This window comes from Candoia aspera, chromosome 3, assembly GCF_035149785.1.
Source record: "Candoia aspera isolate rCanAsp1 chromosome 3, rCanAsp1.hap2, whole genome shotgun sequence".
In the NCBI taxonomy this organism is placed as follows: Eukaryota; Metazoa; Chordata; class Lepidosauria; order Squamata; family Boidae; genus Candoia; species Candoia aspera.
In genome coordinates this window covers 100,919,622-100,944,459 of record NC_086155.1, presented here as the reverse complement: position 1 = coordinate 100,944,459, position 24,838 = coordinate 100,919,622, and the positions used below count along the sequence as shown (strand labels likewise).

Here is a 24,838-nt window from a genome sequence, read left to right as displayed (position 1 = left end):
CACTTTAATGATGTTAAGGTTTCTATGTCCACGACAAGGAACATCTGATGTGTTGTGTTGAAAAATAACAAGGAAACTGGGATAATAACTAAGTAGTAATTCAGGCCAAGTCCCTCTGTTGCAGCCAATAAACTCCTGAAACAGAAAGGCTCCAGTATAATAGCAGATGGGAAAAGGATAGCTATGAGTAGGTTGGAAGATTAGATTGCTTTAGCCCTGTGTGTGGGTGGATGAATGAATGTGTGAAGTATATTCTTTGTTGTTTCTTCTGGGAAAAAGGGATCTATGCAAATCAGTTTTCCTTGGAATTTTTTAGATCTGCTAATGGACATCTCAGGAACATGTGCGTTAAACCAGTTTATTTGCTAATTGAGGCAAACCTTAAAAGAAGGTTTGTAGAGGCCAAATTTATTCTTAAAATTAAAAATAATAACAATTAAAGAAATAAATAACAATTAAAGAAATAAGAATTAAAGAATTAAAAATAATAAGAATTACATCTTGCTTGGAAACGGTTAGTTGACCAGGCTGAGTAGAAATAGCATTTTGGTATGGTAGTGAAACTTAAAAACTTCATCAGAACTAACACATTTTCTTAAAAGGCATAAGCTTTCATAAACTACAGTGCCCTTCATCAGATTCATGGAGTGGTCGAACTGATGTAGGATTTAAATTGGGATGAGGTGGTGGTGGCGGGAAGTACGGGAAGACAGAGTGGTTATACAGATGTAGGATACACTGAGACAGATTACAAGTACCTTATCAACAATGTAATATGTTAAAAAACCATTACTGCAAGCTGTTGAAACCTCTTGAGATTGACTGAAACTTTTTGATTTATGTGACTTCAGCAATCTCTCACTCAATAGTGCCGTTAAAGTCTCGTATTTCCAAAATGGTCACTTTGAGGTCTGCAACAAATTGCTACTACAGTATAGACTAACACATTCTCCTTCTACAATGTTAAAAACATTGTTGTCCATCTTTTTTTTTTTTTGCCACAGTTAACTAATGTCTGTAGGCAAAGGAAACATTTTGCATCACATAAATACATCTATTAACTCTTTATTATTTGCAGAGATAAGTATATCTCATCTATTGGTACACTTTCAAAAGAACATATATGCAAAGCATGCAGTACAACTACTGTGAAACCTTCTAAAATAAATTCCCATCTCCTTTTTCCTCCTACATTCTTTCTTTTGGATAGTCATGTTCTGAATTAGTCCCAAGCAGATCCATAACTTCCAATCCCTAATTGATTTAAGTTACAGAAAGACAGATTTTGACTCAGTGGTAGAAAACACATAATAAAATTATGAGCAGCTGAACAGTGGAACCAATTATTCAGGAAAGTAGTGGGTTTCACTGGATGTATTCAAACAGTGGCTAGATTGCCATCTGTCTGGAATGCTTCAATTTAAATTCAGCACTGAGCAGGATCTTGGATCAATGGCCTAAAAGGCCCCTCCCAACTCTATGATTATAGGATTCTAACTCATAAGCAAATAAAAAAGGTCCTACTAGCTTGACGTTCTAATCAGACCCACTGCAGAGATACACATAATATAAAGGAAGGCCAATAAAGAAGCAGAGAGAACCTCCATAGTGATTGGATAATTCTGTATGGATGGATGCATGTCTTTTACCAGAAGGCATACTTGAATACTTTTCTTCAAGGTATTCTCAATGTTGGCCACCAGTGTAGATGAATTTAAAGTATAGTTAGAAAAATTAATAGAGGTTAAGGCTACTATTCAGAATGATTACATGGTATATACAGTAGTTAGGGATTTTATTTTCTTTTATGTTTGAGAACACCATTCCTTTCTGGGGCTGCATGCCAGAGGTAGGTATCTTCCCATCTTGCCTGCAAAGGAGAGTACAAAGCTAAATCTCTCTCACACATGAACATACTCTTGGGGTATCCTATCTGGGCTGCACAAATCAAGGTAACCACTAGCTAGCAGGAATATGTTATGGCTCTTACATCTGGATTGCAAAACTCCAGACACCTACTAGTTGGCAGCAAAGTATTAAGAGTATTATTAACTCTTAATACTTTGCTGCCATCTAGTAGGTGTCTGGAGTTTTGCAATCCAGATGTAAGAGCCATAAAACATTCTGTTTCTCTCACACAGATGCCCAAATATATCTGCATCCCCTCCAGTTTCTCTCTCTTTGCCTCCCATACAACACACATACACACACACAAACATCCATTTAACGTTCTGCCATTAATTCTTACGCAGTATCATAAATGTATTACAGGCATACCCAAAATAAACTCAATTCTCATATATCTCATTAATACTTGCACACACAGATCTCCTTTCCCACAGGTTGCAATTAAGCCTGAAAAAAAATTCAGCTGAAGATTAATCAATTCCTAATTCCTACACTGGAGAATATGCTGGGAAGTAGGAGTCAAGTAGCACCCAGGGAGAATGTATCCTTCCATCTCCAGAACCCTAACCCAGTTACCTAGAATATTACAATTAGACTTGGAGAAGAAGCTTCCACTGGCTTCAGCTGAAAGCTTTTTCCAAGCCTACTCCATGGTGTGTCTGTCCATATGGGTATTTGGGGAATAATAGGAAGAACGAAAGACATTTTGGTGCCAGTGTGCAATCCTTTTTCAAGCCTAATTGTATGTGACCATGATGAGAGGCAGGAAAAGAGGTTGGGGCTCCTGGTTTGCATCTGGCAAGAAGGCTGGGGTTTCCTGCCCATGATGTCCTTTCCCAGGATCAGAGGCACCGTACTTCTGAATTCCTATTGCTATGGAGGACAAACTTCAGCAAAGGATCGTTACCTTGTCATGGTGCTGGAGCTTGAGCACCTCAATGATGCCATGAGCTAAACCAAGACGGGAAGGTCATGACAGAGAGGTCAGACTAAATGCGATCCTCGGGGAAGGTAATGGCAACCCACCCCAGTATTCTTGCCATGAAAACTAAATGGATCAGTACAACCAGAGATATGTCGGCATACCATCAGAAGATGAGACCCCCAGGTCGGAAGATGGTCAAAATGCTACTGGGGAGGAACAGAGGATGAGTTCAACTAGCCCCAGACGTGATGACGCAGCTAGCTCAAAGCCGAAAGGACGGTTAGCGGCCGACGGTGCTGGTGGTGAACGGCGAATCCGATGTTCTAAGGATCAACACACCATTGGGACCTGGAATGTAAGATCTATGAGCCAGGGCAAATTGGATGTGGTTATTGGTGAGATGTCAAGATTAAAGATAGACATTCTGGGCGTCAGTGAACTGAAATGGACTGGAATGGGCCACTTCACATCAAAAGACCACCAGATCTACTACTGTGGACAAGAGGACCACAGAAGAAATGGAGTAGCCTTCATAATTAATCATAAAGTGGCTAAAGCAGTGCTTGGATACAATCCAAAAAACGATAGAATGATATCAATTCAAATTCAGGGCAAGCCATCTAACATTACAGTGATCCAAATATATGCCCCAACCACAGATGCTGAAGAAGCTGAAGTAGAGCAGTTCTATGAGGATCTGCAGCACCTACTGGACAACACGCCTAAAAGAGATGTTATTTTCATCACGGGAGACTGGAATGCTAAGGTGGGCAGTCAAATGACACCTGGAATTACAGGTAAGCATGGCCTGGGTGAACAAAACGAAGCAGGACATAGGCTGATAGAATTTTGCCAAGACAACTCAATGTGCATAACAAACACTCTCTTCCAACAACCTAAGAGATGGCTTTATACATGGACTTCCCCAGATGGACAACACCGAAATCTGATTGACTACATCCTTTGCAGCCAAAGGTGGCAGACATCTATACAGTCGGTAAAAACAAGACCTGGAGCTGACTGTAGTTCAGATCACGAACTTCTTCTTGCACAATTTAGGATCAGACTCAAGAGATTAGGGAAGACCCACAGATCAGCTAGATATGAGCTCACGAATATTCCTAAGGAATATGCAGTGGAGGTGAAGAATAGATTTAAGGGACTGGACTTAGTAGATAGGGTCCCGGAAGAGCTATGGACAGAAGTCCACAACATTGTTCAGGAGGCGGCAACAAAATACATCCTAAAGAAAGAGAAAACCAAGAAGGCAAAATGGCTGTCTGCTGAGACACTAGAAGTAGCCCAAGAAAGAAGGAAAGCAAAAGGCAGCAGTGATAGGGGGAGATATGCCCAATTAAATGCAAAATTCCAGAGGTTAGCCAGAAGAGATAAGGAATTATTTTTAAACAAGCAATGCGCGGAAGTGGAAGAAGACAATAGAATAGGAAGGACAAGAGACCACTTCCAGAAAATTAGAAACATCGGAGGTAAATTCCAGGCAAAAATGGGTATGATCAAAAACAAAGATGGCAAGGACCTAACAGAAGAAGAAGAGATCAAGAAGAGGTGGCAAGAATATACAGAAGACCTGTATGGGAAGGATAACAATATCAGGGATAGCTTTGACGGTGTGGTCAGTGAGCTAGAGCCAGACATCCTGAAGAGTGAGGTTGAATGGGCCTTAAGAAGCATTGCTAATAACAAGGCAGCAGGAGACGACAGCATCCCAGCTGAACTGTTCAAAATCTTGCGAGATGATGCTGTCAAGGTAATGCATGCTATATGCCAGCAAATTTGGAAAACACAAGAATGGCCATCAGATTGGAAAAAATCAACTTATATCCCCATACCAAAAAAGGGAAACACTAAAGAATGTTCAAACTAGTGAACAGTGGCACTCATTTCACATCCCAGTAAGGTAATGCTCAAGATCCTGCAAGGTAGACTTCAGCAATTCATGGAGCAAGAATTGCCAGATGTACAAGCTGGGTTTAGAAAAGGCAGAGGAACTAGGGACCAAATTGCTAATATCCGCTGGATAATGGAAAAAGCCAGGGAGTTTCAAAAAAACATCTATTTCTGTTTTATTGACTATTCTAAAGCCTTTGACTGTGTGGACCATAACAAATTGTGGCAAGTTCTTAGTGGTATGGGGATACCAAGTCATCTTGTCTGCCTCCTGAAGAATCTGTATAACGACCAAGTAGCAACAGTAAGAACAGACCACGGAACAACGGACTGGTTTAAGAAAGGAGTACAGCAGGGCTGTATACTCTCACCCTACCTATTCAACTTGTACACAGAACATATCGTGTGACAAGCTGGGCTTGAGGAATCCAAGGCTGGAGTTAAAATTGCTGGAAGAAACATTAACAATCTCAGATATGCAAATGATACCACTTTGATGGCTGAAAGCGAAGAGGAACTGAGGAGCCTTATGATGAAGGTGAAAGAAGAAAGTGCAAAAGCTGGCTTGCAGCTAATCCTGAAAAAAACCAAGATTATGGCAACCAGCTTGCTTGATAACTGGCAAATAGAGGGAGAAAATGTAGAGGCAGTGAAAGACTTTGTATTTCTAGGTGCGAAGATTACTGGAGATGCTGACTACAGTCAGGAAATCAGAAGACGTTTAATCCTTGGGAGAAGAGCAATGACAAATCTCAATAAAATAGTTAAGAGCAGAGACAGCACACTGACAACAAAGGTCTGCACAGTTAAAGCAATGGTGTTCCCTGTAGTAACATATGGCTGCGAGAGTTGGACCATAAGGAAGGCTGAGAGAAGGAACATCGATGCTTTTGAACTGTGGTGTTGGAGGAAAATTCTGAGAGTGCCTTGGACTGCAAGAAGATCAAACCAGCCCACACTCCAGGAAATCAAGCCAGACTGCTCACTTGAGGGAATGATACTAAAGGCAAAATTGAAATACTTTGGCCACATAATGAGAAGACAGGACACCCTGGAGAAGATGCTGATGCTAGGGAGAGTGGAGGGCAAAAAGAAGAGGGGCCGACCAAGGGCAAGGTGGATGGATGATATTCTAGAGGTGACGGACTCATCCCTGGGGGAGCTGGGGGTGTTGATGACCGATAGGAAGCTCTGGCGTGGGCTGGTCCATGAAGTCACGAAGAGTCGGAAGCGACTAAACAAATAAACAACAACAACATGGAGGACAAAAAGTCAGTTGTTGCTCTGCTTGTGAGTTTTCCATTGGCATCTGGTTGGCCACCTAAGGAAACAGGATGCTGGCCTAGTTAGGTCCCTTTTGACCTAACAAGATTTTTTTATATGGTCTTATGAGCTTTTAATTACCCCAGTAGTTCACTTCTTGCAGTAGCTTAGCAGTTTTCTCATGGCATATCATTTGGGAAATACAGAACAAGTCGTTCTTTGACTAAGGAACGGCTGTCATAAGTTGAGGAGGAATGTTGAAAGGATCCATCTTGCTTGAGGGGGAAGAATTAGGGTAAGGTATAAATCGAAATCAGTCAGATGCTATAAATTAATCCAGCATTCACACTTTTGATGAGTCGATTAAAACCACCAAAACCGAATACAAGTTTAGGATGACTATTTCTCTGTGTTTGTTTCTATCTCAAACATACTTGAAGATATTCTGTCTGAAAATATTCAAGTAAAATTTTCACATCAAGTATCTTTCTTTTGTCTTTGCATTGTTTATCTCTAGACAGAACTGTAAATTTGCTAATTTGCCCCTTGACTTTACAAACTTGATTTCCAAGCAGACACATGCTAATGCAGCTGGCTTTGATTTAATAATAAATTGTGCTAGGTCAAACTGTTTCTGGATTGTGTTCATGTGTGTGTGTGTGTGTGTGTGTGTGTGTATGCAGATGTTTATTGAATATAGTCTGATTATAGCCTGATGCTGCAAGGAAATGCTGACTTTTTACACGTTCAGATCAGATGAAGATCACATTGTTTTTTCATTTTTCTTTATTTTTCTAAAAATGTTATACATACACAATTAACAAAAACATACTTTAAACTTAAAAAATTAGAAAAGAGACAACCTCAAACAAACTGAAAATACAAGCTAATCTACTTTATATTTTATACTTATATATATATATATATATATATTATATAAAAAATATATATTTTATATATATATATTATACTTTAAATCTTCATATTTTATACTTATCAATAGTCACTGGGTTAAAAATGGATACATGACTATGATATGATCAGTACAAAATACTATTGTAAAATATCACAAAATCTCTGCAGATGCGGTTCACACCGATTTAAACATGTTCACGAAGTGATGGGAGTGTGAGTTTGCTGCAGTATATTTTTTTCACTCTTGCTTGAGGCTTGAGCCCAGAGTTACTGGGAGACAGTCAGCATATAAATAATAATAATAATAATAATAATAATAATAATAATAATAATTTCAAGTCAGGAATGTAGGCAATTGGGGTGGGTGAGGACTGAATTTGGCCTCTGAATGATGTATCAGGGAATTTACCCTAAACTGAATGTGGCCGGAATCAAGCGAAAAATTAAATCACATTTCTTTTGAATTAAATAAATAGAACTAATATGGTAATCATCCAAGTATTTTATAAATTTCCCTGTTTCTCCATTACAAGAGTCAAAGTGGTACAGTGATTAAGGGATTGGATTGGGGTTACTCATTCTCTCTGAGGTTCAACCTACCTCCAGAAAGTGAGGAGAAACTTGGTTCTGTCCTTGAGCCTGGGGCCCCAAGTGTGTGACAGAGCCCATGTCTTGGTTATGTTGATTGACTGATTGATGTTTTTGTAATTTTTCCCGGCTACTGTGTGGATGATGTTTTCGTATATGTTTTTATCATTTTTAATATTGTTAGATGGGTGTATTTGTATTTGAGATGAGTGGCCATATAAATAAATAAATAAATGGGCAACATGCTTGTAAGACATGAGCCTCTCTTGGACACAAACAGAGGAATCCATAGGGGGATCAAAAAAGTCAAGAGGGTAACTACAATTGCTCAGTTGTAATTGTTACCTTGGCATTTTGAGACCCTGCAGATGCTTCTGAACATGAAGGTCTTTGTCAGACGTCCTTTTCTGAACCTTCTCACCTCCAGAGGCAAGGCAAGTAATGCCTGGAAAAAGGACATTTTTAGTTCTGTGATTCTTCCTGGAGAAAAAAGTCACTGGGGATGCTTCCCTGGCATTGAGCCCATAGTTTTTCTATTAGTAAGCAAACACCTATTATTTTTAATTTGTCAGGTTTCCTATCAAGTTACCAAGTTAATTTTAATTGGTTGCTGTCAACTTTTATGCCCTCATTTATTTATGTCTTGGCTTTACTTATTTATTCACTAGATTTTTATTTTCTCTTTGCTCCAGAAGCTCAATATGTAGCATTCTCTCATCCATTTTTTTCTCCACAACAACAATCTTATGAAGTAGCTTGAGTTGTGAAAAAATAGTTGACACATAACATCTTTGACAATGAGAGAAAGGACAAAGTAATTTCCTTTCTATGCCACATTTCTGCCTTTTTAAATTTAGAAACCAACCAACCAAGGGAGAAGAATCTAAATCTAAGTGCCATGGTAATTTGTGGCTAAGTCCAGAGCAAATCTTGGGAAACTTCAGATGTTGTTGGACAACAGTTGGAATCATTCCTTCAGTTGCTTGGCAAAGTAACATTGCTCCCTCTTTTCTAAAGCAAAGTATCCCAAGGTTCTGAAGAAAAGAGGCTGAATTATTTGTTTCTTTCCCCCTATATGCTTTTATTGTATACACATGAATCTAGTGAACATTGGCAATAACTTTTACTCAGCTGAAATGTGGCGCTGAGTACAATGTTAGATATAAGAATACTGAATATATTTAGTTAATTATCTTTATAATTAGTAATAATATGCAAATATTCTTTTTCACTTTTAATTAACTAAAATTAACTTTTAATTAACTAAATACAAAAGGTGAAGAAAAAGAAAAATACACAAAATTATAAGGAAAACAACTGAAAAAATTAACAAAACATATTTACAGGCATATCAGTAAATTGAAGCCATGATTCATTATAGTAATATTAATCAATTCTCCAAACTACTGAATAGCTGGACCATATGTTTGTGGTTCCAATGCTGAACAATAAGTATTTTGATTACGAGTTCATTTCCTTTGTCCAGAAGTGAATTCCCATGTGATTGAAATAGAATATAAGCATCTAAAAACATTAAATCTCAAGGTTAATACAGGTAATTGCTTCCTACCAAAATGAAACATTATATTTAAATAAAGCATTTGTTTCACTGCATCTCCAATAACGTAAATGCAATACTGTAAAGTCATTTCTAAAATACTATTTCTTGTTGAAAAGAATGTGATCTCAACTGAAGATATTGCCTAGTCTGGCAGTGAAATGTCTGCAAGAAAACAACAAGACTCAGAGAGCACCAAGGACTCCACAGAATGTGATCTGAAATCTATGGAAAAATTTGGTTTTTTTTAACCTCTATCTTTTTTGAATTGGTTAAATAAGACATACAAGTAAAACCCAAACACACACACACACGTACATACTTAAAGGAATTTGACAAAACATTTTAAAGAGCAAAACAATCAAAAATATTTTTAAAAGTTTTAAAAAGGGCATTATGATAGCCCCGTCTCTTTCTTTATCCCCCTGCCTAACCCCCTAGCACCTAATTGCTACTTGGATATTTTTATACTTTCAACATTACTACTCATATTTGTTTGGATCATCTTAATTGTTGTTGTTGTTATTATGAAAAACATTTGAAGAAAAACTTTTTCTTCAAAAACTATATTCTAGGTGCCTTAGTTTGCCTTGCTGTGTTATCTGTAAGTATTATTCTCAATCAAGAGGAAGAGACTGTCATAGGAAGGCAATGCTCTTCGCATCCATTTGAAAAATAGAAGTATTTATAATATGCAAGGATTCAAAAGTAGGTTAGAATGCAATGAAGGGTTCTAAATTGGAGACACATAATTCTGTTATGTACATGGAACTAGCTGTATAGTCCTTTGGATTCAGGAATAAAAGTTAAAACTTTTCCACTAAAATAAATAAAAACAAAAGTTAAAGCAATCAGCAGTTATGATCTTTTCTTGATTCATTGCTGCTGAGGTTAACTGATTCACCAACTAGGGTATAAAAAGCCTTAAATTTGTTGGATGAAATGTGTTCCCTTGTGCTGCTAATATAATGCAGTCTTCTTTCTGCCCTGCAACTTTTAACTCTGTACATTAAACGTAAATGAAGTGCATTTGTGAGGGTGGGGGAAATGTGCAAAATTTGTCACAGAGTTTTCAATTGAAAGCATATGTCAAATTACATTCAAATGTCATTATGTTGTATTGCATATTTGTCTAAGCAATAATTGACCACAGACCACTTAGATTTTTGGATTTCTGTCTTGTTTCTCATTAAAATTCCCTTCTCCAGCTCCATATTACCTCATTCCCTGTCTCACTGCAGACTGAACATCATATGAATGCTTTTGGCATTTCTAAGAGTGAAGAATTACTCCTTCCACTATTTTTTTTTTGCCTAATATGCTTTTCCCAGTGCCTTTTTTTTTTTAAGAAACAACAGTGAAAGAAGCTTGATGAGAAAGCTCCATTTCATGACCAGCCTATTTGTCCTTTGCAAGAGTAGCAGGCACTAATGGGGGAAATTCAGTTTGGTAGCAATGGCATTGCATCTATGGAATCTGATCAGTAGATGTGACTTGTACAAGCAATCCACGTTTGATATTGCTTGGTACATTAGCTTGGTCAAAATGAGTAGCACTAATATCTAACCTGATTTTACCTCCTTTGCTTTGGACCTTAAAGAGGCAAAGTTAGCTTGGTTGGGTGGTTGGGTTGACTAGAATGTGTCCTCTTCTAATAGCCTCTAGCAGCTTCAGAAGTATTGAGTCTTCCTGGACAGATGATCTTAGTTCCAGATATACACACAGTTTCTAGAAGTGCTTGCATGTGTACTCCCTGCCATGTATTCTTATATCTGTGGTTTCTGCTTAAAACCTCAGGTTCTTAAGCTCAACAAGGGTCAAAAAGGTTACTGTACTACTTCACATGAAGAATGAGAAGGACTTTGGAAAAGCTGATTTGTATCTGTTTGTACAGTTAATTAAAAAAAGACCTGCACTGAGTGCCATGTTGGAGGGAAAAGGAGTATATAAATCTAATTGATTAAATAAATGAAAGAATAAATAAATATTTTTCCTGGCTTTCTTAAAATATGTAAGCTCCACTTTGTGGAGCTTGCAATTCACTTCCAAGCTCTGCTCTTTACGGACCACATGAGAGCTCAGGAGTCTTCATGAGGTACTTTACACTTCATGAGAGGACACTGAAATAACTTCTTAGCAGCCACATTCCATAAAGCTAGGGAAAGAGTACATATGCATATCACAATGCACCTTAGTCCTTAGTAAATTGCATTGCTGCTATAGTCAATTTCTCTCTCTCTCTCTCTCATTTTCTCTCTCTCTCTCTCACACACACACACACACACACGCAAATGTACACCACAGAAAATAGAAACACTCTGAATTACTCTGTAGGACACAGCAGTAATGGGTTACCTTGTGTATCTCAGTCTCTAGCCACCATCCTGCTTTTAGCAGTATATAACTAATAAAACAATGCAGAGTTCCAAGGTATCCACAAAGTATGTTTAAAAAAAAAAAAAAAAACAGGTGGAACTTTGATCACATCATTGAGGCCCCCATTTTGACTCTTTTACCACACCCTATGAACACCCCTGCAGTATGCTTTGGAGGCACAAGAGTGCCAATGCAGTACATGTCTGAAGACTTTAAACCAGCCCTGCCATTTCTCAGAACTGTGAAACACATTTTGGAAACAGAATCCAAAGCGTGATGTAGCCCTACTATCTCCTAATGATAGACTTTACCTTTATGCAGGATAACTTTGTTTTCTTAAATGTTGGAAACTCAGAAAAATCACATTGTTTTAAAAAGGTAAGACATATTTGATAAAATCTTGAGGTAAATGATCAGTTTGAAATGCCCTGAGAAAAATGTATATATTAATATTTTCTCTAATATTGTCTCAAAGTATCCATAGGCACTCTGTTGGTAAGAGAAGATCACAGTACAGGTAGTCCTTGACTTACAACCACAACTGGGACTGGAACTTCCATTGCATAGCAAGGTGGTCACTAAGTGAGTCACGCCTGATTTTACAACCTTTTTTGCCACAGTCATTAAGTGAATCACCACAGTTGTTAAGTGAACCACATAGCTGTTAGGAGAATCTAGCTTCCCCCATTGACTTTGCTCTTTGGAAGCTGTCTGGGAAGGTCGCAAGTGGAGATCATGTGACCCTGGACGTTACAACCATCGTAAATACATGTCAATTGCCAAGCACCTGAATTTTCATCATGTGACCACAGGGAGGCTGTGATGGTTGTAAGTGCAAGGGCCAGTCGTAAATCACTTTTTTCAGTACCGTCTTAAATTTGAACTGTCACTAAACAAATGGTTGTAAGTCAAGGACTACCTATAAGTTTTCAATAAGAATTCTTTCATCCACAACATTACACATAGGAAGAACTTGTTGGTAAGATATAGATTCAAATATTAATGCAATATGCTGACTGAGGCTAGAAAAGGGGATAGTTCACAGTGTGGCCTTTTATTTCTCACCTTTGCATGTTAAGCTTCCTCACAAACTATGATAAAGAGTCAGGAAGCTGTCCTCTTTGTTTTCCATTATATGTGCTGTGTTGTGCCCCAAAACAAACACACAAATAAACAAAAACTGAAAACACATAGAATATATCCAAGTTTATGAACTTGAATTCCAGTTTATTTTCAAAAGTTTGGGAGCATTTGATAATGTTTCTAGCTTTCATGGTCTGAACTATAAACCATTAGATATGAACCAAAACTGAACCACCAACACTTCTTCTAAAAAAGTCAGTTTCCATAAACATAGCCTGGGATCTGCTAGCTCCTGCACAGATTTTTGAGTAATGAGAGTGTCAGCAGCTGACAGAAACCTTGAGCTGGGTCTACAAAAATATTGTGCCAAGCTTAGGCCTGGAGCCAGGGTGTTTTCAATGCAATCTGGGATGCTGACAGTAAAATTCAGCAGAATCTGAGAAGTTTGTAAGCTGTCTAAGGAAGAGGTATACCACTTTTGTTGGGCTAAGGGCTGTTACCATCTTTGAAGGCAGCATGGGGCCCACTCTGCTAAAGACTTTGGGAACAAGAATGGGAGACAAAAATTAATATTTATGTTAATTTTGAATTAACATAAATAATGAATGAATGAATGAATTCATTAGTTTAAGGTGTTTAAATTTAAACTCTCGCCCCCTTAAATGAATGTATTGATTCATTGGATTTATATCCTGCTTTATATCCAAGAGCACAAGGCAGCATATATAGTATTCCATTCTCAATACTTCCCCTGCAACTACATCTCTGAGACATAGGCCACCCAGTGAGCTTTCATGGACTAAGTCTGGGTCTCCTTGGTCTTGGTCTGTTATACTACACTGGTTCTTTATTGACCCATGGACAGTTGGACATGCATGTTGGAAGCTAGATGTTGGATAACTGCTGAAGAATTCATTCATGGTACAAAAGAACCATTATTCTGCAAGGAGATACATCTAATGTACAGTATTTGATTATGGAAGACGTTATGGATTTATTTTCTTTTCCAGGTACTGAAATGGGTGGAAGAGGCAGTGCAGGCTTCCAAAGTTCATCTCTTGTCTACAGACCATTTAACTTCAGGAGGAAGCTCTTGGCAAATCCCTTTTGATCCTAGTCTGAAAGAAGTTACAGTGTCAATAAGTGGTCCTTCCCCAGCAATTGAAATTCATAACCCTTTGGGTGAGACATTAATCTATTTCCTTTTATGAGGAAGACTTATTTTCAGTTCCTAACTAAGTTTGTTATACAAGCAATGCAAGTTGATGGAGTAGATACCTTTGACCCTAATCACTGGATGACTCTAACTGAACTTGAAATATTTTATGGGATGGCAGGTAAAGAGTACCACCTCTTTCTTTGTAAATGTGCCTCTCCAAATTGAAAAAAAACCCCCGAGATTAAAGGATAAGAACAATAACAATAGACCAGAATGGCAAATCCAAAATTAAAGAAGACTAGAAGATTAGAAGAGAAATCAAGAAGGTTCAAAAGTAGGTGTGACAATAGAGTAGGTAAGCACTCCCAACAGTTTAAAAACTACTTAGACATGTTTTTCACTTAAAAACAATTTGTGTTTTCTATGATACGTAGCATTGGGATCTCAAAAGAAGACTTGGTGTCTCATTTTTCACCTGAAGATTACAAAAGTGATTTAGTGGTATTTATACTGAGTGCTACCTTCGACCCAATTTATATAAATATTGGCCAAGGGAATGATTTTAATTTTTAAATTTAGACACAAAACAGAGGTTAGCAGGAAAACAACAGCAATAGATTCACTTCAACCACAACCCAACACCAAATATACTTCACTGTCTACCCTTTGAGTATTCTTCTGATTTCCCATACACAGTGCATACTTCCTGCATTTGACAATCTGTTGTCAAATAATAAAGTTAGCAACATTGCCATTGCCTATAAATATTTGGATGACTGAGGAATGACTGCTGGTAGACTGAAGGATGAAAAAAGTTTAGCCTCTAATAAAGTAAGGAAATATCTGAGATTTTATATAGCAAAAGAAGTATTCTAACAAGTATCTGCACCTCAAGACATTTAGGGCCTTGCATGTCATCAGGTATATCTTGAAATAGGGTCAAAGGGAAATAGGTACCCGATGAAGAAGATGAGAACAGAATATGACTCAGTAATCAAGCATATTGCTCAGTAACTGAGTAGTAGCATTCTGCACCAGTTAAAGCCTTTGAGAAATCTTCAAGGACAGCCCTATGAAGAGCTTATTAGGTATGAGGTGACTGAGAAATGGATCGCTATGGTAAATCTGGCCCAGTTAAGTGAGAGCTATAGCTAGCAAACCAACCAGAGCTGAAAATAGATTCTCCTAGGCATTGCAACCACTTGGTGTCCAGTGGGAAATTGGATCTAGAACTATCCCCATTCTACAAACCTGCTTTTTCAGAAGTTCACAAATCTATCTAGTGCAGGTTGTTTCCTAATTCCTTTACCTGGGATCAGCCCATTAACTGTACCACTATCTTATCAAGATTAAATTTCAATATGTCGTCCCTCTTCCAGGCCATTTTTGCTTGCAGACTTTAGTCCAATCCAGGACTGACTCACTTGATTAAGATATAGAAATAAGCATAGACAAACCTCTACAAATCCACTGTCTTTTGAGAAAACCCTTATTACAGCAATTTAACATAGTCTAAGTTGATGAATTTGAATTTATGATCCAAATGGAATATACACGCTTGTAACATAACACTTTTTGTGGTAAAGTTGCAGAAAGACAGAATTAGGTCCTGTTATAGAACATAGTCCAGATTTGAGTATCACTTAAATAACTAATAAAAATATAATTCTTACACATTCTTTGCACTATAGGTAAGCTTGTAAAGAAAGGCTCTGGCTTGAATGAATTACTGAATATTGAAAATTCTGCTAAAGTTGTCAACATAAAAGATCCAGAGCCGGGAACATGGACTATTAAGGTAACATTAATGAAATAATGCTGCAGCTTATTTTTCACTACCTGAACTTGTATAGAAAATATATGTCAAAAAGGGTTTGTTTGTTTATTTATTTCCCACCTTTCTTGTTACTGAAGGTAAAAGTTTTTGTTTTCTTTTGTAGTGTGTTGGGGCTTTATGATAAACTTAGATGTTTTTGCAGAACTGATATTTAAATCCATCCATTATTCTGATGTAAACGGTGGCTATCTTGACAAGTCTCTTCAGTAGACTCCAGTTTTATCTTGATGTTCATGGCCTGATAGGGCTAAAAGCAATATATCATGGCTCTGAAAGTGGTGACCACCCCACAGTTAGATGCTTTCTTTATGTGAAGGAACTAAACCATAGGCAATCAAATTAATTGTCACATTTATGTGTTTGGCAAGAAGATTAAGATATTCATTTTAATCTTAAGCAAATGAAGGAATTTTGACTCCATGCTTTTTATATTTCTTTTTGATTTCATGCCTCTTTGGGTTTTTTGGACAAAGAAAAACATAAGTGTGGTCTGTCACCGCCTCAATGAAGTGAAATAAATGTCCAAAATATGTGTATTAAACATACCACTAATGTATGTTTTGCAAATGAGATATTCTCAGCTTTGTACTGCTGACAGTGAACAGTCCTCTCAAGATGATAATTGTAGCTGGTGCTGATATTTCAAAAGTGTGGTGCATGCATGACAAACTTATTCCACTCTTCACTTCTGTCTTTTGCTGTTACAAGACCCAGCTTCCCAAGCCAACTTTTGTCAACTGTAATTATATAAAGGCTCATGTTGCTGAGCTGGGCCTCCTAACCTCTCCATCTCTACATGCATTGCTCTCAAAATGGGAAACACCCCTTAAAAATCACAGCCAATTCCACAGGATAATAAAACACGTATCTGGAGAATGTGGAATGGTTCTGAATTTCAGAAGTTTACAAGGAAAGCCAAAGTTGGACTTACCCAAAGTAATGAAAATACAACTTAAAGAGCAGAGACATTGGTAATACTCATTTTTCTCCACTCAATGGAGGACAGGTAAATGTGCTAGTGGACTATAAATTATGCCTTTCCCCCCATTGCCTGTGCTTTCACCTTTAACTGTGACTGCAGTATAACCCAGCACTACTCAAGTGAAATCTAAAGTGGTCCCTCTCTTGAAGTTAAGGTCCATGATTTGCTTTAATCACAGTCACAACTGGCATAGATCAGAAGGACTCTGGTAACACTTTTCAGACTAACACATTTTATTCAAAGGTGTACGCTCACAAAAGCTTCTGTCATGTGTTAATCTGAAAAGGTGCCTTCCTTCAAATGGAAGGTTGCTTGAAACAAGGCAGAATTTTTTTTTATGTTACTTGTCCTCCTAAAATACTCCTTCCAACAAACTAGCTGTGGGCTTTTGGTAGCTGGGGTGAAAATTTCTGCCATATTTCAAGCCAGCAAACATTCTGTTTACAAGACAAGAGTTACAGCCATTGTGCTTCTGTAGCAGTCATGGCACGGATAGCTCTAAAAGATGTAAGAATGAAACAGGGCAGTAAGAAAATATTTTAAAGCCACTTGTTGTGTTGGATGTATGTGTATTTTGATTCTTTCACTTTGTATGTATCAAATTATTTAATTTTCTCTGTGTATGCGTGTGTGTGTGTGTGTGTGTGTACACAAGAATCTCCAGGAAGACACCCCCCCCCCAAAGGAAAGTGATTGGCAGTTGCTTTCCTGGGACAAAATGGTGGGAAGCAGGGGAATTGTCCAAGGGAAGGGTGTGGTAACCTGCTGTCTGGACTGAATACTTTGCAAATTGTTGCCAAGATGTCTCAGTCCTGATAGAATCAAGCCAGCATGAGGACAGGACAGGAACATCCTAAATGGTAATTGTGCATATGCCAATGGAGAGAATTCCTGTTCTATGTTTACAAGTTGTTGTGTCACAGAGACAGGAATGCATTTATGAAGAGACTAACCCCCATTCACATGAATAAGATTAACAAATTACTTTGGTTTTCCTGTTATAAGCTTGAAAGCTTAAGGTTTTGAGTAGTAAATCAGGTTTGGCAAGATAGCTGAACTGAGCCTGTGGGCTGATCCACAGATACTACTAAGCCATACTGTGGTTTATTCAGTTTTGACTGAATGTTTTATATGAATCCACCCATTATGGCTTTGTGTTATCAGTCTCCCAGGAACAGTAGCCCAAAGATTTTGGCTGGCCTTGGTGAACAATTTGCAGTTGCCAGAATTGTGTCCCTTCACAAAACAGGCAGCTTGCTTAGAGTTTGAGAATGGCAATTTCAAAAGCTCCCTTAGATATGTAGAAATAAGAGTTCCATTTCCTTACCCTGAACTATTTCATCACTAAATACAATACAATAAATATTTTCCTTTCAGTTTGTTGGTAATTAAACTGCATGACCTGATAAAAAAAGAAAGTTGCTTCAGTATTTTAATTCTGTCATAAATTGTCCATGCATATATTGTGTCAACCACACAAGAGATCAGTTGTTGGCATATTAGCCCATCTGACACTTAACAGCTAATTATCACTTGATAGCAGGAGTCATTTTGGCAGTCAAAAAAGAAAGAAATCATTTTCTCTAATCCATTGATCTTGACAGCCACTTGCTTTTGCCAGAAAACCCTTGGTGTGATGATTTTACTGAGGGGAAAGGTTAAGTAACAGAAATAAATAGCAGCCTTTCCAGTGAAGACAGACTGATTTGTCTGAGTGGATTGTCTAAACCAGTGTTTCTCAACCTTAGCAACTTTAAGATATGAGGTCTTCAATTCCCAGAATTCCCCAGCCAGCATCTTAAAGTTGCTAAGGTTGAGAAACACTGGTCTAAACATTAATTTTATGGAAAACAACTCTTTCTTTTAGTATATTTGCTATGCACCACTTTTGCTAGACAAAACTACTTAGGTAGCTGTGAAGCCATGTGTACTTCCAAATTTGATATGATTTAATTATAGTGATGAGGTTTTTTTCCTCTGTCTGTGAAGGCTTTATAGGGATATGTAGATTCTCCATTAATTTTATTAATTCTAATTATACATTATCTGTTTGTTTGCTTGCAGTTTATGGATATGTCTTGAGCATTTTACTAATTCACTGCATGCATATCAAACAAAGCTACACTTGGTTTTTAGTATGTTGATGGCTAAAGGAAGCAGATTATTTGGGGGCTGGGAGTGGGAAGTACAATTCTGTGGTGATTCTCTGCAGCCAGTTCTAATCAGTGTTGGTATCTGGATCACTGTATGGATCGAGATTCATATCCATCACCCTGGGGTATGTATCACTAAAGTTGATGCAAATTCTGCAAGTCTGGGATAAGTAAGCAGAATTGGGCCTCTTAAAAAAATTGAGCTGCTTGGGGTGGGGGTGGGGGGGGCAGTAGCAATTTGCTGACTCATCAAAAACTTAATTCATATGATTATTGTAGTATATTTTGACTATTTGTTGGCTTCTCCTAACTTTTGTTTTTCTTTCAATAATGCTAAGCTTTGAGAACTTTATGAGTGGGTGGTTGGTAATTAAAATTCTTCATTATGGAAATTCATACTGGTTTCTGCAGGCTTTTTGTTTATATGACTTGTACTTGTACTTGTAAACAGCCTCACTCCAAAAGCTTTGTTGCCAAGTTATATTGCTTAACAGACCAGGAATGTCATAAACCTGATGCATATTTTGACATGCGTCTATTTATTTATTTACTGGGGTGTACATATTGCTCCAGTCTAGAAGAACTCTGAACTCTTCTTTCAGTAAGATTAAAATAGTAAATCAGTATAACAAAAGAGCCAAATAACAGCACCAAAGATAAAACGAACGAAAAAAAAATGGATAAAAAATGACTACATTCACTGAAGAGCAATTAACATCTAAACATGATCCAGGGCAGGGGTTCCTAGCTTATAGCAGCTCCCAATGTTCTCCAGCCAGGTTTTACAGTTGTCTTAAAACTTAAATATGCTACATGTCAGCACTGAGCAGCTTGTAAATAAGTGCATGTGTGGCCATTGGGATGTGCATGAAATGGAAAATCCATTGTTTCAGTGGAATTTGCTTACATCCTAGAATTTCTAATTTATAATAAAATTTTGTGGAGCACAGACCTTCATACTGTGACACTGGAATAGTTTCACCACTATTTCTGTAGACATCAAGTAATGGACGGCACTCTCTTCGTATCACTGGGCTTAGCAGTATTGACTTCAGAGCTGGCTTTTCCAGGAAGCCGACACTAGACTTCAAAATGACTTCCACCAGACCAGTGCAAGGTTAGTTGCTATTTCCATCTTGCATCTGAATAGTATTTACTTTACAGACCTGTTGCTAGTTTAAGTTATTATTTAAAGATCTCATTCGGTAGAGCATACAATTAGATATGCTGATAAATGTTTGGTCTTATTTTCTCCAATGAACTGGGTTCAGTTTTGAGAACAATCTTGACTTGATCTTGTAAATGGATATAGGTTATTTTTCTGCTTCAAAATGTCTGTGAACATTGCTTATTTCTTCTAGGTGTAACTAATGGTAAACAGCTCTAATAATGATTATTAGAACTTAGTCCAGCTGAATACTGTGGAAACTGGCTTTAGCTTATAAACTTTGACTTCAGTAGGTCTTGTCTAAGGCCTTGAAGTTACACTGAATTATGTCCTTCTGCTAATAGAACAGCATTTCCCAGCATTGTTTAATGCTGTAAAAATTCCAAACAAATGGAAAATTAGATTATTTTTATAAGAAATTAATGCAAAGTATAGGATAGCCAGAGATTAGACAGATGATAGACAGACAGACAGACAGAAGACAAAAAACTTTTCCTAGAGGAATCGACTTAAATGATCCTACTGAGCTTTCCTAAACTTCCCTAAACTAATCAAGGTTAAAGTATTTCATGAAATATAAAAGCAAAGTCTCATCTGAATTAAGCCCAACTTTTGTTGACTTCATGGACATGTTTCCTCCCAAATCAAGAGAGCTATGCTTTGTCCATGTTGCTGCTTCCTTTATCTGTCTTTTGTTTCCTTTGTCTGAGTGGGCAACTTCAAGTGTTGAGAGTCAACATTTCAGGTGTTGGGGGAATAAGGGTGGGCTTATAATGCAAAGAGTCCCCTTTTCGGGGGAGATGGGCGGTGATGGAAATTTGAAATATAAATAAATAAAATAAATAAATAAAGTAGACTATTTTGTCACATGCAGCTTGATGGGCTTGGATTTGCCTGTTGAATTTTTAGAAGGGAGGTTAAGGACTTTCTTTGTTTTGTTTAATTGTGTTAAGTTTATACTGAAGTGTATATTATGGTTTTTGTGCCATTCCTACCTCAAAAAGACAGACTACATTGTGACTGATTTTTAGCAAACCTGCCACCAACATTCAGCAACATAGTCAGAATGGGTTTGGTGAGGCAAAAAAAAAGATTTAGGGCAGTGGTTGCAGATTTCCCACTCTGTTTCAGAGCAACTAAAATCTTAACAAGTTCTGAAAGGGGCAAAACAGAAGCCTACGCTGCCTACGAAGAATGGAAAAGGCAAGATTTGTTGATGTTTTCCTACTAACGATTAAGACTGCTATTGTACCTAATCATTTTGGCCGGGTGAAGAGGTTGTATTTGATTGACTCCTTTCACGTGCTTGATGCAAATCGCCTGGGGGGAGGAACTTGCCCGGACTTGTTTTCTTACTTCCTCTTTTTTTTCTTCTCTGTGCCGATATGTAGCCAAGCTAGGTAGCTCTGAATGAGAGCTAAGTCCTTTAAATATGTTTTGCTTTTGTTTTGCTTTTTGTAAATAAATTATTTTTATAGAAATGCCTGGTGTGTGACTTTTCTGATCTCTCCTGGGCTAAAGGCTTTCCCAGCATTCTGCAACAAGATTGGTGTAACTCTTAATTTGCATTTGGTCCACAGGGATACCTACCTACATTCTGCTCAATACTACAGGGATCCATCTTCCAGCGAGAGTAGATCATCTAGAACTGCTAAGCATCACTGGAGACCCCATCAAGACTCTTCCTGTAAAATCCTTTCCTGAAAGGAGCCCTTATGGAATCTGGAATATCTCTGACTTTGTTCCACCAAATGAAGCCTTCTTTCTTAAAATAACTGGCTATGACAAAGAAGATTACCTCTTTCAGAGAGTTTCAAGTGTTTCATTTTCTAATATTATTCCTGGTAATTATTTTAAGGCCTTTTTTTGGCGGGGGTGGAGAGGGATGCATTTTCTCTGCATATTCAGTAATAATGATTTGGGGTTCTCCAGTCTTGTGGTTCACTTCTCCTAATCTTTAGCATTATAGGGATGGATAGATAGATAGATAGATAGATAGATAGATAGATAGATAGATAGATAGATAGATAGATGATAGAGAGAGACAGAGAGAGAGGGAGCGGGGGGGGTATATAATAAATAAATACATTTACATGGCAAGTATTTATAAAATAACCACTTTGGGTTTTTTCACTAGGTGCTCCAAAAGTAAGCATGCCCAAGAAAACCCCAGGATATTATCTGCAGCCAAGTCACATTGCTTGTCACATAGCCAGCCTCATACCTTTTACTGTTCATTTTAGTAGAAATGGAATTAAACTGGGAATGGAGCAGTTTTTCAAGTAAGTAATTTTTCTTCAACTTAATTGAAGAGGTTACAGTTACCTTCATTATGCAAGGGTAAAAGTTAATTTCCATTGTGGCTATTCGTTGTTTAATTAATCAATTAACAATAAGGATGTTGTAATCCAGCTATGCAAATTGCTGCCAATGGATTATCCAATTGTTTTATGAAGCTGCATTAAGTCATTCTAGGGACATACTTCCTTGATTGTATAATTATGCTCTCAAACTCTAGTGATCAAATTGCTTGTTTCTTTCTTTTAAGTTTTTCATGACTTGCTACATGTTGATTGCATAAAATAATCTTCAAGCCAAGATGTCCTCATTGAGAGTTCCATCTTAAGTCATGAAATTTACCTTGGCTGTTCTGTTTTTGCACAAAAAGTCTGTAGTTCTGTATGAATTTTTAAAAAATGATTACATTAATTAATTGATTAAATTAAGTAATTAAAAAACTGATCAAGTTCCCTACCATGCCAGTTTTTCCTGATTAAATGAAGGCAGAGATAATATTTTAATAGTCTGATCACAGTAGTTCCTTCACAAAATTATGTATTATTTTCAGTGATTCACGACCAATCATAGAACATTAGATAAGGCAGCCTTTTCCAGTCTGGTGCTTTCCAGATACACTGGACTTCAGTTCTCCAGCTGCCATGACATTTTGGATTGGCAAACAATCTTGCAGATACCAGGTTGGAGAAAGTAGGTGTAAGACCTGGAAAACACTTCATCAGGTTTATTTCTTCAGTCTCCCAAATCAGGAAAGGCCCAATGGCTTGATAAAAAAAACCACTTCTGATATATCGATATATTCAAGTGTTTATGAAGAATACATTTTGAGGTAGTTTTTCAGCTTCTACGAAAATGAGCATGATGTGAGACTAAATTTTTCGGGAAACATTTTCATATGGGACAGATGGTATAATTCACTAAATAGTAATTAGTGTGTGTATGCTTTTAAAAACATGAACCTACTTTATATTCATAAGTTTCTGTATTTTCAGTGACATAAACTGGTTGCATTGGAATTTGTTTTTAATCTTTAACTGGAAGTCTTTTTGTTTGCACAGTATAGGACCGGGAATGGTCAGTCCCCTAAAGCTAGTTCAAGTGTGAAAGAAGATAGGGCTAAGGAATACATGAAATTGCTGGGTAGTCCAAGGTACAAAGAAATATTAGAAATTCAGTCTCCTTTTGCCTAAGTTTGGTTGAACAACAAGTATCTTTCACTGTATCTGCTTCTGCTGTTCCAGTTCCAGTCTCCTGTTTTTGGTATGGATTATGGAGATGGTAGGGAAGCGATGCAGATGTGGCAGGCTGGATTCCAGCCTATGAAAACCCTGTATATTTTCTTGCTGTTATTGTGTTGCAGAGAATCTGCTATTGTAAATTGGGAGATTGCCAAGGTATCACTGTTGGATGAGGGCTATTATGAATGTATTGCTAGCAGTACTGCTGGAACCGGACATGCAGAGACATTTTTGGATGTATCAGGTTAGTGCCATTTAGTCTTGCTTCTCATGCATATTTACTGTGATGTGATTTTACAAAACAAGTCAGATTATAATGCATTTTCTGCTTGAACTTCTGAAGCCTACTGTAGATATGGCCATAGACTTTTTGCCATGGAGTTGAAGGATTTTATGTGAGGAAGTGTCATAATCTGTGACTACTCTATATATTTTTAATTGTTTTAATTTAGTATTATATGTTTTAAGTTCCCCAAAGTCTGCTGGAGTGGGCGGCTATGATAAATTTAATGAAGATGATGATGATGATGATGATACTATTACTACTACTATTACTACTACTAATGATGATGGCAGGTTAGGAAACCATTGCTTAGTTCTGTGTGGGGATGCTGGAAAGGGGCAGAAGAGATCATAACAGGAGATAGGGATGAATGGATCAATCCGTTTCTCACAGTTTCTCTTTCATATATGTTTGTCCACACATTCCGGTTCTGCTTCAATCTGCTTTAAAAAAAATCAACATTTTTAGAATTTGTTTCTCTAATATATACCTTCCCTTTCTATTCTAATAAGCACTCAAGGTGACATATTACATGCATGAAAATCCATGTTTTCCCATTATCTAAATAACTAATGCACCAACAAAAACAGAACCTCCTAGAGCAGCCTTTCTCAACCTTTTGACCCTGGAGGAACCCTTGAAATATTTTTCAGGCCTCGGGGAACCTCTGCACATTCAGGCTCAAATATAGGCCAGAAGTTACAAAATTATTGTATTTGTTTCATGTGTGGGCCTGTATATATGCATTAACAGTGTTCTTAAGCTAAAAATAAAGAATGAAGCTTACCTCTTTAATGTGAAGTTGCCTGAATTTGAAATAATTTTTTAAATAAATCATGATCTCCCAGGGAACCCCTAGTGACCTCTCATGGAACCCTAGTTGAGAAACCCTGTCCTAGAGAATCTGTCTATGAAGTTGCTAAGAGTCAACCTGATGGCATGCAATCAATCAATAATCAATATGCATACACATTTCTACATATTGAATTATATATTTTAAGGCATATTTTTGACAGTTCATTTAGATATTATGTATTTTCAGATTATGCATTTTAAATACATGCTTATATTTTCTTTTAGCTGAGGTATATTGCATCATGTTATGCAAACTCTGATGCTGTATACATTATCCATTAGTATAGGAGGTGTGGATCAAGTCAGTTTATTTCAACATTTGGAAAGATCAAATTCTTAAA

At 37.3% G+C, this 24,838-nt stretch overlaps 1 protein-coding gene across 1 annotated transcript in view; it reads left to right on the top strand.

Annotated features, from left to right (window-relative positions):
• Window positions 1–24,838, top strand: part of HMCN1 (hemicentin 1) — a 269,695-nt gene that overhangs the window by 64,520 nt on the left and 180,337 nt on the right. The window contains exons 5-10 of the mRNA XM_063298423.1: window positions 13,535–13,706; window positions 15,375–15,481; window positions 19,652–19,772; window positions 21,404–21,667; window positions 21,961–22,105; window positions 23,482–23,603. Coding sequence (XP_063154493.1) covers window positions 13,535–13,706; window positions 15,375–15,481; window positions 19,652–19,772; window positions 21,404–21,667; window positions 21,961–22,105; window positions 23,482–23,603 — 931 coding nt within the window. The remainder of the gene's footprint in view (window positions 1–13,534; window positions 13,707–15,374; window positions 15,482–19,651; window positions 19,773–21,403; window positions 21,668–21,960; window positions 22,106–23,481; window positions 23,604–24,838) is intronic.